This window comes from Penicillium oxalicum, chromosome VII, assembly GCF_001723175.1.
Source record: "Penicillium oxalicum strain HP7-1 chromosome VII, whole genome shotgun sequence".
In the NCBI taxonomy this organism is placed as follows: Eukaryota; Fungi; Ascomycota; class Eurotiomycetes; order Eurotiales; family Aspergillaceae; genus Penicillium; species Penicillium oxalicum.
The window spans coordinates 299,341-317,074 of NC_064656.1; the positions used below are offsets into that span (position 1 = coordinate 299,341).

A 17,734-nucleotide genomic window follows, 5' to 3' on the forward strand; every position below is an offset into this window, starting at 1 on the left:
CATGTACAACAAGATATTTATTTATTCTTATTTAAGATCGTGGACATTCAATTGATTACCCTTGCGCAGAAAAATGAAGTGGGATCGAGACGCGAATGCTATCATTAAAGCCGAGCACCTATGCTTCAGGCGACGCATCGTACCTTGTATTATAGTCATGATTAGGTTTACGGACAAGAGTATGTATCATTGCGACTGTTTCTGAGCGAGTCTCATGCTATAGGGGGAAAGAATCTGGTCTTCTTCCGACTAGACGTGAAGTACCTTCGTACATCCGTTCTAGAATCGTCCGCATAAGTTCAACATCAGAGGACTCATTGCTCCACTCTCTCAATGTTCGGATCGACATGCTAATGAGCGCAGACCAATTTGGTGGCAGCTGAAGTGTCCAGCCAGGCTTGCAGGCGTGGAAATTGCTCAGCACGGCAGCGATAATCTGCACGGCGGCACCGAAGGTGCTTCTCATGATATTCCAAATCCACTCGTGGCGAAACTGGTACCACCAGTACGGAATGATTTCTGCGCAATTGTTGAGACCTCTTTGGGCATGAGTAAAGATTTCCTGCAAAAGTGCCGTGTTCTCCTGGGCTTCGGGTGGTAATAAGTGGACGTGACATGCTAAGTAGAGTACTGGACGATATATCTTTTCGAAAGACATGACGCGCCGACCCCAGAGGTAATACTGCACACGCTCAAGGTCCCTTGCTTGCGATGCGCTTGAGACTAGTTGTTCTCGTGTCATGTGATACCTACGTAGATAAACAGTGAGAAAACGAGCGAAAAAGGTAATCTCGATGGCAGTTGGATCTGAAGGATGGTCATATGAAATGCGTGGTTCCATTGGGTCGCAGTCGCGTTGAACATACCATTCGTCAACCACTTGAACGGCATCTGCTGTCCTACGAATCACCCGGGTGGCGTCGTTGATCCATCGTCTTTCACCGTCCCGCCATAAATCGATAAGTGTATCGTTGACGGTCCGTCGATTGCAAATAGCACCAATGTAGAGGATCCAACCTTTCGATTCGTCTGATTCGCTGAGACTGAGCTCGCTTTGGGTCTTGGCTGGACTGCTTTTATCTTCATCCATTTTGTCCTCCGGTGATGTGGAATTGGTCTTTGAAGGAAATGGATCGGAGTAGCCAAGGTTCTCCAAGCCACTACTCCATAAGGGCAGCTCGCTTTGCATTTCGCTTGAAAGTGATTGGAATATGGTTAGCGCATGGCCGCAGGGTCGTGCAGGGAGTACTCGCCAACATATTCGCCGGTGCTTACTGTTCAGCCTGAATACACGACCAATAAAGACGGGACTCCAGATTATGATAGTCAGTGTCAGCCGCCCACTGCTTCCTGCATATGGATCGAAGGCGAACTTCAAGCCTACATGACGCTTGTTGGAAGCAGAACCAGGCCTGCAACGGACGCATCAAATGCCTGTGATAGGATCCAGCGAGCAGAAAACAGGAAATGTCCGTGGGGGATGTATGGAGCGAGCCGAACCGTTGCTTAGCCGCATTAAAATACGCTTCCGCTAGCTCCAGATTGTTGTCCGACGGGGGTGGCTTAGGTACGAGATCCAAATTGGGATGGACATTTATCAGAGGTACGAAGTTTGTTGCTGAACAGCATCCGAGTGCACATGCAAGGAGCTACAGAGTCCGCTCAGAACTCATCAGGCCTTCCAATCAGCTTTCGTGATCCGAATTTTGAACAACAGAAGGAGATTTGAGTAACGTGTCAACCTACCACCTGACAAGATGGCCCATCCCATCCTAATCCATGAAGGGTGACCTCTCTTGCATAGCGTTCAAGCTTATCTCTGTCGACGACAGGATTTCGCGGGTGTATCACCCGGATGTATCGGTGGCATAAACTCTGAATTTCATCAAGTAGCAGCCCGGCCCCAAGCTGCCGGGGCGGTGACACCGCCGAACTTGGTTGGCTATCTAATGAATCAAGGAGGAACGAGCGGATATGTTTTTCAGCTTCGGTGACAACTTGATCGTAGACCGGCCATCGGATGATGTGCTCTGGGGAGTTGGCTGCATACAACTTCAAGGGATCATGGTCGTCTGGACGATCTTCGGTCCCAGAAGTACTCGCGTGTATATGACTGCTGCCCGAGCGAAAGTCATCGCGGGGACTAGACTCGCTTTGCACTTTAGTGTCAAAAAAAGAGCTCCTGATGGATCGACCGGAGGACAGAGTGGATCCCCCGTCTCTCTTGATATCCTCCAGTAACGAAGTAATATGTCCGAGTCGGGAAAGGATCTCGTTGCTGGCCGAGTCAAAGCTACCCCTTGAAAAAGCGGCAATAGCTTAGCTACAGTCCTTTTGAGGTCGAAAGAAGCAATGGGGTCAGCCACACGTCAAACTCACTGGGTAGGATGAGGCGAAGTCTCAGGGTAGATGCATTCGACCCCTTGAATGGAGCAATAGCTACAGATTGGTCTCGCATTGTCGCACCGAGTCTTGCGCAGGCGACAAGTCTGACAGGCGGTTGGAGCTCGTGTGCGACTTTCGCGCTTTCTGGCGAGTCTGGGCTCCGCGATATCCATGATGTTGGCTTCCAAAAGGAGGTTCATTAGTTACCCTGTTGAGAAAAGCTGGGTTGGGGTTATGCAATAGCCCTCGGGGAGTATCGGGGAGCCGGGGAGAATATATTGTTCTCGACGTCTCAAATGAGGCGTGCGTGACCCAGGGACATCGTCATGTAGAAAAGAGAGGGGCAGAGTCCGGCCGTCCTAGTTGACAAAAGTCCCAAGCTGGGACACAAAGAACGGTGATTGATCCATCCCAGGTCTCCCGCTGCCTTTTTCATATCTCGTGGGTCGTGTAGTGTGGCCGGATCAGGCAAAGGCAACTGGTCGTGGACAAAGAAAGCAAGAATTCGTGACTTGGATTCGTCGGCCAATGCCTCGGGCACGCTTGTCAGACACTCAGCTTCGAGCAGGGATGCGATCTCGGGTACCCAATCCAGTTCCATTCCCAAGCCAAGTTCTCGCTAGACATTCTCTTTCCAGGTGGCTTGGCGGACTGTACATGCCTCATGTTGTGGAAGACTTAAAATGCGCAAACTGCACAAATTGGAAAGTTTGAGTGCAACCTTCAGAGATGTGATGCCAACATAGCTCCAACGACCTTCTGAAAGGTCTCGCTTTTCCCAGGAGCTTCGTGGATGCTTGGCTGTCACGTCCGCTTAACTTGTCGGACCGAGTGAATGACATCAATTCAGCCAAGCTCTCTCCTTCTGGATGACCAAAGCTTGAGCCCGAGCTCCAGTCAAGTGACACTGGTTCGTCGATCAAAAGTCCACAGGACTGCCATGTCGAGGCTCGGGATGGGAATGTATTCAAGGCATGTCCAAAAAAAAAAAGAAAAAGAAAAAAAGAAACATCTATAGTGTCTCGAAGTTTTGGAGGAAGTGGATGGAAAGTTACATATTTTACGGGATCAAGTCGGATAAGCATGTTTCCTCTTTCAATGCAGAAAAGCAGCCCACATGACTGTCCCGTGACGCCACGGGATCACTACACTGGGCTCCAATTCGAGATATGCATTATAGTGGGATCAAGCTGCGATATTAGAGGACGTGAAATTGTCCATTTATTTCATCAACATCGCTAACGTTAAGAAGGAAAAATACAGCCGTTCCTGAGCGCTGAGAAAATGGAATGTACATGTATCGAATGGCCCTGCATAGAGACCAGTGCATCCAACGCCGAACTAATAGGGATGAAACAGAGATGCAATAGGAACCACGCCACAAGTAGGAACAACGATCACATTTCCGACACCGGAAAAGTCTGCGATCAACGAACTCTCCGCTTGCTCTTGCTTTGGGGCACTTCACACAGCTCAGTCCAAGCATCTTCAAACGCAGTTTTACGGGCGCCAATCTGGCCTTCGTAGAAATCGAGCTTACGAACGACTTCCATGGCGCCAGTACCCAGACCCATCGTCTTGCCCATAATAATACATTCAGAGACACCCTCGATCAGATCCGTGCGACCCGCTCCGCCGGCATCGAAAAGATGGTCGGCAGTCTTCTCGAACGAGGCCAGCTGGAGGACAGAGTCACGCATCTTGGCCAAACCAAAACGGGTAATACCCAGCACCTCGCCCTTGTAGGTCATCACGTCGGCGAGCAGTTGCATGTGACGCGGATCAATGTCCATGTCCTTCATGACCTCGCTGATTTCAGTGATGATGGTACTCCGAGCAGCTTCGATGCCAAGCACCTCACGCGCTTCCATGACATTGTTGGTGCGAGTGCGGAGACCATCGACACCAGCAGTGGTCATACACTGCTTCAACCCGTAGCCTTCAACCAGCAGGGTGTTGGTAGTGCCCTTTTCATCAGTTCGGATGATCGCACGCGCGGCCTGTGGATGTCCCATGATCTGAATATTAGGCATCATACGCTTCAGATGCTTGAGACGCAGGAAGGGGTCTGCACTGGTCGCCGCGATTTCGGTCTTGGAAAGTCCCTGCTTGCTGGCCGGGTCAAGATCAATCAGGAGAGTGATGGCATTGCGGCTGGTGCGGAATTTGAGATCGTCTCCCTTGAACCGCTTATGGTTCTTAATGGCGGCCACGATTTGGGGCATGGTAATTTCAAGCTGCAGGTTGTCGATCGTCTGTTGGTTGATCTTAGCAGTAATGTAGGCTTCGCTCCCCGTCCACACTTCAGTGATTGAGTGTATCACGTCCCGCAAATAGGTCTTTTCAATGCGACCCTTCACAATGCGAGCCGAGGCAATTTGATCCTTGGTGACTAGCTCACATGCAATAACCGGAGTACTGATCTCTTTCGACGCGTTGATAATTTCCTTAATACGAGGCACACCTTGTGTGATACTCATACCGGCAACACCTGCGAAATGGAAAGTTTTCAGTGTCATCTGGGTACCGGGTTCTCCAATAGACTGGGCACCGACGGCACCCACAGCGTGACCCGGCTCAACCTGAGCCTTCTTGTACTTGAGCAGACAGGCGGTGATGAAGGCTCTGAGTGTGGTCTCAGTCAACTTTCCAGTGTGATCCAAGCCTTTGCGACTTCTGGCATCAGAGGGATCAATATCACCACCGCGAGAGATCAGCTTCTCCGCCTTGTCTTGGACGTATTGTTCAATGGAGTCAAGGAAGTCACGAGCACTCTCGAACTGATCGACGCCATGATCGCTTCTGTCCATGTAACCGAGTTCATTGCCCATGAGATCCTTGCGAACAAGCTTCGCACGCTCTTTCTCCAGCATCTCGGAACAGACATCCATGATTTCCTGCGGGAGTAAGCTGCGCTCGTCATTGTTGTAAGTGGTCGACTCGGAGTGGATGAAAGTCCGGTCAAAGTGAACTGGTTTGGCCTTGCCCTCCATGTCAACGGGGTCCAATTTGTCATCACCATACTGGAACTGTACAATTGCAGCTGAGGAATTTCGCACGGTGTCATCATATCTGGTGGATAAATCCTCTAGGGACTTCATCAAACGACGAGACATGTAGCCGGTTTCGGCAGTCTTGACAGCGGTATCGACCAGACCCTCACGACCAGACATGGCGTGGAAAATGAATTCCGTGGGCAGCAGACCTGAGAAGAAACTGTTTCGCACGAAACCCTTTGACGGGGGCTGGCGTGCGTTTTTGGGGAAATGAGGGAGAGTTCGGTCCTGGAAACCATCCTGAACACGCGAACCACCGATAATTTGCTGCCCGACAAGAGCAACCATTTGAGACACGTTGATACTGGAACCCTTGGAGCCGGATGTGGCCATGATCAAAGGCGAGTTATACTTGCTGAGCTGGGCAATACATTCGTCACCGGCTTGTTGACGGACTTTACTGAGAATACCAGACAGCTGGTTTTCCATTGTTTGTAATTCGTCGCAACCGGGATATTTCTCAAGTGTGCCAGACTTGTACTTTGCAATGACTTCATCACAAGCAGCGTAGGCCGCCTCCACCAGGTCGTTCTTCGACTGGACCAGTCGGGCACTTGGGTATACGTCTCCAATTCCGATAGAAAAGCCGATGTTTGTGAACCAACGCGCCGACAGCTTTGAAAGACGGTTCATACCCTCAGCAGCAGCGGGTGGACCATAATCACGAAGCATAATGTAGAACACGTTGTCCTTCTTACCGGAACCAATTGTGGATTTGTCCATGACACCGCACATGACTTCGGAGTTACGAATCACGAGCCAGCCATCATTTGGATCCAAGTCCTTCGGCCGACCATCTTTTGGTTGCTTAAACTCTCGACAAGCAGCGTCAAGATTCACAAGGACTGGGTCTTCCTTGTTAGGGTGCATCAGAATGTTGAAGACTTGCTTACCAGTCCACAGCATCTGAGGTTTCAACACGGAGGGCGGTGGAAGATCGAATTTAGTTTCGTGACCCAGCATGTAAAGACAAATTTGAGTGAACGAACGACGGTCAAAGAAGTTGTCCTTGCTGCTTAGCAAGTAGGCCGCACTGATAAAATCCTGAATGGCAGAAATAATGGGCTCGCCATTCTTAGGCGTAGCCAAGTTGTTCTTCACACCCATCAGCTCCATGGCTTCTGCTCTTGCCTCTTCTGTTTGAGGCACATGCAAGTTCATTTCATCTCCATCGAAATCTGCATTGTACGGATTGCAAACACATTCGTTCAGACGGAATGTACGATGCGGTCGAACTCGGGCAAAATGGGACAGAATACTAAGCTTGTGCAGCGACGGCTGTCGGTTGAACAGAACGATATCGCCGTCCTCGATGTGACGCTCCACGGTGTCACCCTCCTGTAACTCGTTGGCAACGTGCTTCAGGTTACCGTACTTCAGCATCATCTTGAAAGTAGAATCCTTCTTCATGAGATAGTTCGCACCGGGCCACTTCTTGGATCCATTCAACACTCGTTTCTGGAGCTTCTCTTTGTTGTAGCGAGTCACAACTTCAGGATAAGTCATGTTCTTGGCAACCAGTTCAGGCACAGCGACCTCATCAACTCGCAGATTAGGATCTGGGGAGATGACCGTTCGCCCAGAGAAATCGACACGCTTTCCAGACAAGTTTCCACGGAATCGGCCTTGTTTACCCTTGAGTCGTTGCACAAATCCACGGATAGGCTTCCCTAGATCCGCCTTGTTTAAGCCGGGCACATCGCTGTTGATGTAGACAGCGATTTGTAATTGCATATAGTCCCAGCACTCCATGATCGTCTGGACAGGAGCGCCCTTCAGCAGAGCGTTCTTCAGGTTAATGTTCGACTGCACGATATCTCCAAGCTTAGCGGTCAAGTCGTCTTCCGTTGAAGCACCCTCCTGACCCACGGAAGGTCGGATACACACTGGAGGAGCTGGAATAAACTGCCACAAGAACATTTCGGGCCGAGCTTCTTTCGGATCGAGTCCGAGCAGCTCACAGTCGCTGTTGGAAATTTTCTTGAAAAGCTTCAAGACCCGCAATGCATTCATGTCATCCTGTGCTTTCTTGAAATGTTTCTCGATTTCTGAGTTGGCGTTTCGTGCCTCAGCGAAAGAGTCATCAAAGACGGTTTTGCTGATGGGCGGCTGCTTCTTCACGGATGTTGAGGAGTTGAACGCGCGGAATTTGTCGTGGATGATCTTCAAAGCACTGGAGCCAGCCTTTTTCACGACACCATTGATTGCCTGACAGTGCTCGCATTGACGAGTCTTCCGGCACCGCTCGTTAATACGCTTAGCGATCTGCATTCGTCGGAGATTGTCCAGCCCCGGTCGGCGCATTTCTCGTAAGAAGGCACGACGCTCTGCCTCGGGAAGTAGGATGCGAGAGCATTCCTTGCAAATCTCTTGGAGGATACCGATCACGCGCTTAAAGTAACCGACATGGAACGCAGGTAGAACAAGCCGGACATGACCAAAATGCCCATTGCATTCTTTCAACATGTGTCCGCAAGTCTTGCACTGTGCCGTCTTGTTGGAAATACCCATGCGCGCATCAAGCGGGCCGTTGGAGACAACCGCTCGGTCATGATCGAGATCGAAGAATTTGCGGTCCGAGACTTCAACGACAGCTTGGCTAACAATGTCATCATTCGTCCTATATGAAGCAGCAGACACTGCGTTAGTGGCTGACTTCGCGCGAAGTCAAGATTCATTTGACTTTGCATGCAATAGTTGTCGATGAATTTACTCACAAGACACCAAACTTTAGCTCCTTAATAACTTTGGGAACGCGATCGATGACCTGGGCTTTACCCAGGTCGATCTGAGAGCTCTCTGGGGGCTGCATTGCGCCGTGGTCAAGGACAGGACATGGCAAGGTGACTCAAGGCTGACCAGGCTGTCACAGGCGGGAGGCGGAGGGGATCAAGAATGACCCTGGTGTAATTGGTATTCAAAGTCCCACCGTTGCTCAAGTCTGCTGAAAGCAACGCCACGGAGATGAAACACCAATGCCGATCGTGAGTGACGCGATCAAGTGGTTTAGGGCGATGGCTAAAAAAGAATAATCAAGAGTATCAGCCGCGGCGGGGTCCGCGAACTTTTTTTCTGCCGAGGAAGCTTACACCGCTCTAATGCATGAATGATGACCGACACATTGGGGTAGCCAATGAGGGTACCGAAAACGAAACCACGCGTAGTATACCCTACGTGTCTGCGGAAGGTTGGAGTCAGTATCTTGCAATGTTGCTCCTGTAGACCATTGAATATATTTAACAAAACACATGTGCATAGGTTGATTGCGTGAAGTATCAGCATAGGTCTGTGTCCGATTGTGAAAACCCCAGAGTCTACTACCATGCAACCAATAAGACACTTCCAGCGCCTCGCTGACAGCGACCTGCAGAAGGATCTGAATTACTTGTGATCTCTCAAGTCCCTCAACACAAACGTGACTCGTGGCTCATTGATGATAAGAACTTTCTATTTTACACATATAGACTTGTTCTGCATGTCCATCTTGGCAAACTGTGTCTCAAGACTGGTTCAATCTCGAGAAGCCACTCTCGGGGGGCTGCAACCAGTTTCTCTTGTCATATTCCCAGCCTTCCGCGCCCTCAATGACATGGAAAGTGTACGCGTATCGACTACGGGGACTGGTGTTCTTCTCGCTCTTGTGGAGCACGTTTCCATGAATGAGAACAAGAGACCCAGCTTTCACTGTAAGAATCTCTAGATCTTCATCAGTGGGTTCCTCAACCTTGTCCTCCTCCATTCCCTTTGGTAACGAGGAACTTTCATTCACAATGAATTCAGTTCCCTTGTTGTCGGCCTTTCTCACAAACCGGCGGGTGATGTGCCCGCCTTTTCGCCCCTTGTGGGAGCCTTTCCACATGCCCAATGTCGCGTTACCAGGTCCGGAGTCCTGCAGAGCATACCACCATCCAACAGCAGACGGTGGATCAGTATAAAGAAACTCAGAGTCGCGGTGCGATGGAACTGCTCCGCCAATTGATGGCTGTTTGCAGATGACCATGCTTTGAAGTACGCGCGGATCAACGAAGCCGAGAGATTTGGCGATAGCGGCATTTTTCTCATTGAGAGAGATCGCCTTGAAAGGTGAAGACAGCGAGTGCAAAGAGTGGCCAATTTTATTGACAGCAAGATGCTTTGGTTTGACGAGCGCAGGACGGCCCGTCAAGGGATCAGGCTCAGAAGTAAAAGCGTCCGGCTCGAAGAAATAGCGGATCTTGTCACCAGAGTTCAGAAAGTAGTCGTCACCCACGTGATCGGACTGCTCATCATCACCAGTGGTAAACTGCGTGAGGGGATGCGACTCCAGCGAGAACTCATTCAGCAACTTGTTGGTCTCGTTCAACACGGCGTCGATCTCCTCTTGACTCAGGTAGTCAGGGATGACGAGATAGCCATTCTCGAGGAATGAAGCCACTTGGGATTCAGTCAAACCAAGCATCTTAGTGCAGCGGTGACTTGTGTCGGGGATCAAAATGGAGATGTCTTTGGATTGTGGAAGAGGCGGGGAAAGGCGATAAGCGATCTGGAGAAGTGGTCGACTTACCACAATTAGGTTGGGTTGGCTATCGGAGGTTGCCGTCGGCAGTCGGCAGTCGGCCTACTCGTGCCCGAGATAAGATGAGCTCGATAGGCAAATCGGGGACACCGCCACTACAAAGGTGAAACTTGTAAGGAAACTTCAAATTCTTACGAGCAATTTGTGGATACTGGTACAATTTGACAGAAACATCAACATGTGATACACGCGATTTGGGCTTGTGCAACATCAATTTCTCGAAATTCGCCGTTTGCATGCGTCTTGATCACAAGTTCTGTGATTGAGCAAGACCGACCTACTGCCTTAATCTACTTTGAATTTCAGGTTTCAACTCAGGTGAGTCGTGGCCGCCATCTTCATAGTAAAGTACTGCCTACTGTGATTAGTGTCCACATCCCCAATTAGTGTCTGATTGAAGAACCCTTTGCGAGGTTGTCGCCTTGATCTGCGGTGGAATAAAATATGATTCCATGTGCATCGCATTGAATACCGGAAAGAATCAAAACTGGTCAAAAGTGGTTTTTCAAATGAAGAAACAATACGTAGAGCCAAATATGGCAAAAGTCAAGCAAGCTCTTAAAAACGCCGAAAATTGTGGGATATCTGAAGAAAGTAAGTACTGGCTTTCTGATGCAGACTTGTCGTGCCGTAAATCATTTTGACCAATTGCTCCAAGGATGGGAACCGGCAAAGCATTGAACCGTCTCATGAAAGTCGACGATAAAGAAATTTGTGCTTCCCTCATGCTCATCTATCAGCTGGCATAACCCATAGTCACCGAAGGTCGAGGGGGTGCATATTTGCGCACAGCCCTGCTAGGGCTACAGCCCACGGAACCAATGTCAATCGTTTTGAGTTCACGGCTCAATGCATCCATGCCGGGATTACCAGTTACTGCCCGACTAGCAGCGACTGGATATTCTGGAGAACCATAGGAAACGGGCACTTTGGCGGGAAGAGGAGGCCCAGTGCGGTAGTCGTAGAGCGGGGCTCGAGAAGTTGGAGATGGAGATACCGAGCCTCGCGATGAGCGTGGGCGCTCTCCAGGAGATGGATTACCATAGCCCCGACCGTGTGAAAAGCTACCGAGACCCTCCTGGCCCCGATCTGTGCGAGGGGGGGTCCGGTCCACGGGATCACGATTGTGAACGTGTGTCGGACCGTATGCTTGGCTTGGTCGATCATACTCGGCAGTCGTGCGGAAGCCCACACGTGGTGGCCCAACAGCGCGAGCAGCATCATTACCGCGAGAAGTAGGACGCTGAGAATGTTTAAATCGTATGATCACTTCAGGCTTGCGGCTCTTTCTTTCAGGCTCGGGTGCCCAAGTGTCTGTGGGAAGGTGGTCGGATGGATCAATCTCGCGTCCATCATCACCAATAATGGGTTGATCGGGGTCTCGGCGAGGTTCGACTTCGCTACGAAGCGCTGCATCTCGAGCTTGAGATAAAGACTCGTATGCGGGTAAATGCTCCGAGCCGCCAGCTGAACGGGAGGATCGCGGGTTCAAAGAGTCATATGAATCCGGCGAAAATGGGACCGAAGAGCCCCGAGACATTGCGGGCGCGGGACTCACTGATTTTCTTGCAATCACCATACGCGAGTCGGAATTGATGGAACCCCCCCTGTGTCTGGCTGAGCTCCGATCGTCAATGGGCTGTGGAGATGTTTGGAGAGGATAAACAGCATTCTCGTAGGTTGTGGAGGCTGGTGCGGGTGCGTATGATTGCATTGAGGGTGGAAGCGTGGCGGAGCTGCTGGATGCTGACAAGGGCAGCGGGATCATCATCTCATCTTCAAGGTGGCTCGTGCTCCCCGTGCGGCTCGTTCGTCCTTCATAGACTCGGTCTTGCTCTTCACCTTCATAGCCCGCTACCAGACTTGCTGGCATTGATGGGGATCGGTTGTCTACATACACAGCGCTATATGGTGTATAAGGCTGCTGTGAGTGACCCGTCGACGGCTTCAAAAGTGATGGCGGTTGAGCCATGCGAGTCCGGTGCACTGGGGGCGGTGGCGGTGGAGCATCTTCTTCTTCATCCTCAACTCGCGGTTGCATTGTAGCGTACTCCGGGTGATATGGATCCGCTCGAGGAGCAGGGAGAGCCTTGAGAGCCCCCGGGTGATACCTGAAATCGTCCACTGGGCCGGAGGACGAACCTGGTCGCGAGTAATGCAACGGCGCAGGCTCCTCGGCATAAGCTGATATGCGCGGCGTAAAAGTCGAAACATGGCCGAACGTCATTGGGTTTGCGGTATATTGCGGGGACACGATGGAGCTTTGCGTGTTTTGCTGCTCAGTATGTCTATCGTATAGCATCATGTTTGAGGCAACCGTGGGCTCCATGGACGGCTCGGGAATTGGGCGATATTCCTGGGGGGCCTGATCAAACTCGCCATGGCTACGAGATGAGGGTACATGGCGGTTCTCGTAATGAGCATGGTGATATTCGGCAGTCATTCGAGCATCCTGGATGTCGTGTCTGCTCGTATTCAACGGGTGGGGAGATTGAGGCGGGGCGGAACCTGGGTTATCGCGCTCACGGGGGTACGTTTCGACAGGGCCATGTGTTTCCCTTGTCCTCATACCTGAGCCGGAGTGGTTGTGGGTCGACATGTCGCGAGTGATTTCTGATGGATTGACTGCATAAGTTGTGGCATCATGCCGTGGAAGCTGGGTGGGAGCGGGCACGCTATGTGGTTGCTCTCGTGCGGCTGGGCGTGATAGATGGGGATGTTGAATCGCGGCGGGGGCGGAATGCGTATGCTCTACCGCAGAAGGTCTAGGGGCAGGGGCAGAAGCCCCGGAAGGACCGGTAGGTAGTGGACGCCTTTTCACTTTCTCTAACGTTCGAGGACCTGATACGCCAGTAGACGAAGGTGCGCTGCTGACGGCCTTGCCTTGCACCCTTTCTGCTGCCTCCTTTCGCTTGACTATTACCGCTTCATCCTGTTGTCGGGTATCATAGTAGGTCATCTCGATACGAACATCGCCAGCGTATTTTCCGCGGCACTGCAGGGGATGCCAATGATCGTTTTGGCTCCCTCCTGGAATGATCAAGTTCTGCAGGTCAATCCAGGTCTCTCCAATCAGATCGGTCTTCTTATCGTCATTGAAGATTGACACCTTAAGTTTGAAGTAGTCTGGAGACTCGTGCACTGTGAAACGAAGCTCATGGTCCCTGTAGAGGCGCCGATGTCAGTCTTCAATCGAGAACGTGCGAAGACGCCCTTCCGCAAACTCACCATCTTGGAGTCTGTCCACCACGTAAATCTGTCGGCGTCTTTTTTGCTTCTTTACCTAATCGTGCTGCACAGTAAGGATTCTGCTTTCCCATGGTCTTTCGATTAGGCAAATTTTTCGCACGATCGATGATCGCGACCAAGGTGCCAATCGCAGGACCGTCAACAGACATGTCCGCAAAGATACCGGCGGCATGGTTGATCTTGGTCAGCTTTGACATGATGGGTAGAACAGCAAGTACTTTGGAGCTTGCTCGGTCTCAGTTGTGATTACCGAGAGCTCAGTTGCATCAACAAGGCTAGTCAATGCAGCGGCCTTGGAGATGATGTCGAAGATGAAGAGCAGGAGGAGGGGAAGAGATAAATGCGCTGTGCAAGGAATGTCAAGATTGGTATTGAGGGGGCTGGGGATCCCCGCTTGAGATCAGTTGATTGGGCAGAACCCCTGATCAGATCTGATTTGAGTGTCTCGAACGCGGTGGATCCGGGAAATGTGACAATACATGACCGTACAAGAAGTACAAGATCGTTGATCAACAAAGCGACTGTCTCGTAGCTGGCCGGGGGCTCTCCGAGTCTGGTCCAGAAGCAAGTAAATAACAAACTACTCTCTGGAGGAGTCCGTCCGGTTGGGTACAAATCCAGCCCACTTCTATTGCAAGCTCAACCTCTCATGACTTCAGCCCTATCCTTACCACCCCCGTCTTACACGTGCATGTGAATGACCGCCCATCTCTCCAACCTTGCAGTGCAGAGTAAGGTCTGGAATGTACTTTGATCACTGACAGGCCTCCCATTCCTCATGCGCATTCTGATATCAGACTGTGTCCAGCCCCATCAGAAATTCAAGTCCTCGAAGGAAAAGTGGATTGACGGTCGGGATGCATGTAGTGGCGCCCATTATTGTCATGTATGCAGCATGCACCATGTACAGATTCCCCAGCCACCACACCCGCTAACCGCTGCATGGGAGGTGGAACAACGCTAGAGGGGCATGTTTCTTCCCCACCAGGCGGTGCAACGATTGGCGAACTGACTAGAAGATTTGATCATCATATTTCGGCAGAAGAGACGTTGTGTCCCTGTTTTATCTGACCACAAGATGATATTTCCACAGAGTCATCATCGGGCGCACAATCGTCTACCTGGACTGATTTTATAAACTCTGCTGGAGTCAAGTGGAGAAGCATGGGTCAGGTCGTTAAATTGGCCGGGATTGCCATGACGACAGGTAAAACCTGCCGCCTCTACGACCGTACCCATACAATACTACTATACAATGAACAGAAAATGTTCAACGTACATTAAGCGCTACGCAATACCTATCGCGAGCACGGTCTCGCCTATAAGGATTTTCAGTGCCATGAGCGACATTGTTTATTGAGAATGATAGATTATGTATGAAGAAGGCCCCACTCACCGCCAATGAGTGTAGTGGCAACTGGACACTAGATAGGAAGTCGGAGTGTGGCTCATATCATGCAAGTTAAGGAAAATTGGCTGTTGCCTGCAGCCTTGCGCACGCTCGATTAAAGCCAGAATGGGCTACGCTTCTTGACATCGTTCAACACACGTCAGTCGTTTTCTGCAAAAATAGAATTTCTCGTCTTCAGAGTTGATGGAGCTGCCTATGTAGGTAGTGCTCAGTCAGTTTCTGTATTAGGCAGTACGTCAGCATCCATCCACGATGCCTTCCTCTAGGCACAAGAAAATATGGAAGTCAGGAAAGCACATCCAGGGCAAGCCCTAGCAGACTTTGACTGCACGCGCCTAGTCCTGCTCCCATGGATAGAAGCTGTACAAAACATTCTATAGTCAGTCGGAAGCCGACACAGCAGCAACTAGAGGAGAGGGAAAGGTTGAATCCGAATCCGCACGCAACATATAGCAAGCCACAAAACAATGAGAACGATTTCAAAAATAATCGTTCCAAAACAGCACTGGATTGTATGGTATTCCCTCAATTATCTAGATACACAGATGACTCGGGAAGACGTTTGAGTAAGTCGATGGATAATAGAGAACTCTACAGCTCACGGCGTTACACAAATCCAAAGGCAGACTCTTCCAATACAGGAGATCTCGCCATGAGAGGACATCCGGTGCTAGGATAAGTGCCTTGTGGCCTTGTAAAGCTAGACCAGCTTGGCGGGAGGGCGGGAGGCCCAAAAGGCTTATATGCCTCAGGCTCTAAACATCTTGCCGCCATTCCCAAATTGGTGCAACTTTTTGGATCGGCAGAAAAAAAGATCCGCGACGTTTTTGTGACCGAACATCTCTGCGTGCCACAAGGACTCAGAGGAAAGTATTGCCACCAATTTACCGAAACATCTTGAATCGTATCCTTCACTCGACTGCAATATTCGCCAATCGTCATGGCGGCGCCCGTCCTGCCCCTGCAGCAGGTGAAACTTGCTTCGCTGCCCTCCACCCGCCTGACACCAGAGCAACAATACTGGCGCACCTTCAAGAATCCCCTTCTTATTCCTTCGCCTGCCAATGGCCCAGTCAATCTAATTACACAGCCTTCGGCGCCGTCCTCGCCCGCTGCATTTCCGTCCCTGACCCAACCGCCAGACGTTTTCACCGTCACCACCGGCGCACGCGTGCAGATTTACTCGATTCGTACCCGAAAGCTTCTGCGAACGATCACTCGATTCGATGACACCGTGCGGGGCACCGATGTCCGCCCCGATGGGCGGATTTTTGTGGCGGGTGATGACACAGGGAAAGTGCAAGTGTTCGACGTCAACTCGCGTGCGATTTTGAAGACGTGGACGGATCACAAGCAGCCGACATGGGTGACCAAGTTCTCCCCCAGTGACCCTACAACACTCCTGTCCGCAAGCGACGATCGCACTGTGCGCCTGTGGAATTTGTCCTCGGACTCAAGCGCGCGGACCTTTGTCGGTCATACCGACTATGTCCGAAGCGGCTCCTTCATGCCTGGCTCAATGGCCTCATCTGGATTGCTCGTTTCTGGCTCCTACGATCGAACTGTCCGCATCTGGGACCCCCGTGTGGAAGGTCGCGCCGCGATGACGTTCAAGATGGGTGCTCCTATTGAGACTGTGCTACCTATGCCGGCGGGCACCACGGTTTTGGCGGCCGCGGACAACAAGATCGGGGTCCTCGATATTGTGGCTGGAAAGCCGCTCCACATCATTCAAAGCCATCAGAAGACGGTTACATCTCTCGCGTTGGCCTCTAATGGCGAGCGTCTCATCAGTGGTGCTCTTGATGGCCACATGAAGGTCTTCGAGACGACGGGATGGAACCCTGTATCGGGGACCAAGTACCCGTCCCCGATCCTCACGCTCAAGGTGATCACCTCTGGTCTCGCATACGAAGATAGACATATTGCTGTCGGTATGCAATCTGGTCTTCTGTCGGTCAAGACCCGACTTTCTGGTCAACAGAAAGTTAAGGAGCGTGAACGCCAGAAGGAAATGCAAGCCTTGCTGGAGGGCAAGTTGGAGGAACACGACCGACAAGTTGCAAAGAAACAGAAACTCCGCGGTTCCGGCTGGGAGAAGCGTCTTCGTGGACGCGACTTCACCGGCGAGGGAGTGGACATTATCATTGAGGGCCAGGACCGCAAGCGACGCAAGAAGGAACAGCCATGGGAAAATGATCTGCGCAAAGGACGCTATTCCGTCGCACTTGACCAAGTGCTCTCTTCCACCGACAAGACTGCGCAGCTCACCCTCTTCACAGCGCTTCGACACCGCTCGGCGCTGCGTGCCTCACTCAAGGACCGCGATGAAGTCACTCTGCAACCCGTTCTGCACTGGATCTACAAACACATCCGCGAGCCTCGTCTTGTGAACCTGTGCGTTGAGGTTGCGATGAACCTCCTCGACATTTATTCAGGCAACCTCGGTCAGTCTGCCCAAATTGACAAGCAAGTAGAGCGTCTGCATAAACGAGTACGGGACGAGGTCGAGATGGCCCAGCATGCGTGCCAAACGAAAGGTATGCTGGATATGTTGAAGGTCACCTAAGTAACCCTGTTGCCTGCGTTCAAGCTGGCTTGGAGTTTGTGCATATTATCGGCAGGTGTCTCAGGGATCTGGATTGCTTTTTTTTCTTCTCTTTCGTTTCTGTCGGTGTACATGGCGGGCCATCAAGCATTCTGTATATTGCATAGTACTCAAAAGTTGATCGATGCTCCATGAAAATTGTCCACAATTCAAGCCCGTTGTCTATCGCTTCCAATGTAATCTTGACAATCGCAATTGAAGGCGCATCTAGTATCTTGGAATTAAGGTTGTTGGCTGCGCTCAGGTCCATCTGTGCTGCTCCGAAGTCCGCAGCCATTTGCCTCGACTACTCCGCCCCGTCCGTCAACCTCAGGCCGGATCATTCTTAGCTTCCTACAACCCACCGCTGCACGTGCACTCTCTCCAGACTAGAGTCAATTCATCCGAAAATCAGGCGAATCCTTGATACACGCACGATCCAGACCCGAGCATCAGCGACACCCCTTTTTTCATTGCTGCAGGTTGATCCT

General features: G+C 51.1%; 5 protein-coding genes across 5 annotated transcripts; 1 reads left to right on the forward strand and 4 right to left on the reverse strand.

Annotated features, from left to right (window-relative positions):
* Positions 1-217: 217 nt before the first annotated feature.
* On the reverse strand, positions 218-1,189 carry POX_g08629 (uncharacterized protein; the record flags this gene model as incomplete). The annotated part of the gene is made up of 1 exon (XM_050117399.1): positions 218-1,189. The coding sequence occupies one exon, from the start codon at positions 1,187-1,189 to the stop codon at positions 218-220; it is 972 nt and encodes a 323-aa protein (XP_049965543.1).
* A 2,623-nt stretch (positions 1,190-3,812) lies between these two features.
* Positions 3,813-8,253, reverse strand: POX_g08630 (DNA-directed RNA polymerase III subunit RPC1; the record flags this gene model as incomplete). Its single annotated transcript, XM_050117400.1, has 2 exons — positions 3,813-8,061; positions 8,159-8,253. 2 exons carry the CDS (start codon positions 8,251-8,253, stop codon positions 3,813-3,815), a joined length of 4,344 nt encoding a protein of 1,447 aa, XP_049965544.1.
* A 687-nt stretch (positions 8,254-8,940) lies between these two features.
* On the reverse strand, positions 8,941-9,879 carry POX_g08631 (Phytanoyl-CoA dioxygenase domain-containing protein 1; the record flags this gene model as incomplete). The annotated part of the gene is made up of 1 exon (XM_050117401.1): positions 8,941-9,879. One exon carries the CDS (start codon positions 9,877-9,879, stop codon positions 8,941-8,943), a length of 939 nt encoding a protein of 312 aa, XP_049965545.1.
* An 853-nt stretch (positions 9,880-10,732) lies between these two features.
* On the reverse strand, positions 10,733-13,442 carry POX_g08632 (uncharacterized protein; the record flags this gene model as incomplete). The annotated part of the gene is made up of 2 exons (XM_050117402.1): positions 10,733-13,160; positions 13,225-13,442. 2 exons carry the CDS (start codon positions 13,440-13,442, stop codon positions 10,733-10,735), a joined length of 2,646 nt encoding a protein of 881 aa, XP_049965546.1.
* Positions 13,443-15,596: 2,154 nt separating this feature from the next.
* Positions 15,597-17,225, forward strand: POX_g08633 (uncharacterized protein; the record flags this gene model as incomplete). The annotated part of the gene is made up of 1 exon (XM_050117403.1): positions 15,597-17,225. One exon carries the CDS (start codon positions 15,597-15,599, stop codon positions 17,223-17,225), a length of 1,629 nt encoding a protein of 542 aa, XP_049965547.1.
* Between the last annotated feature and the right edge of the window lie 509 nt (positions 17,226-17,734).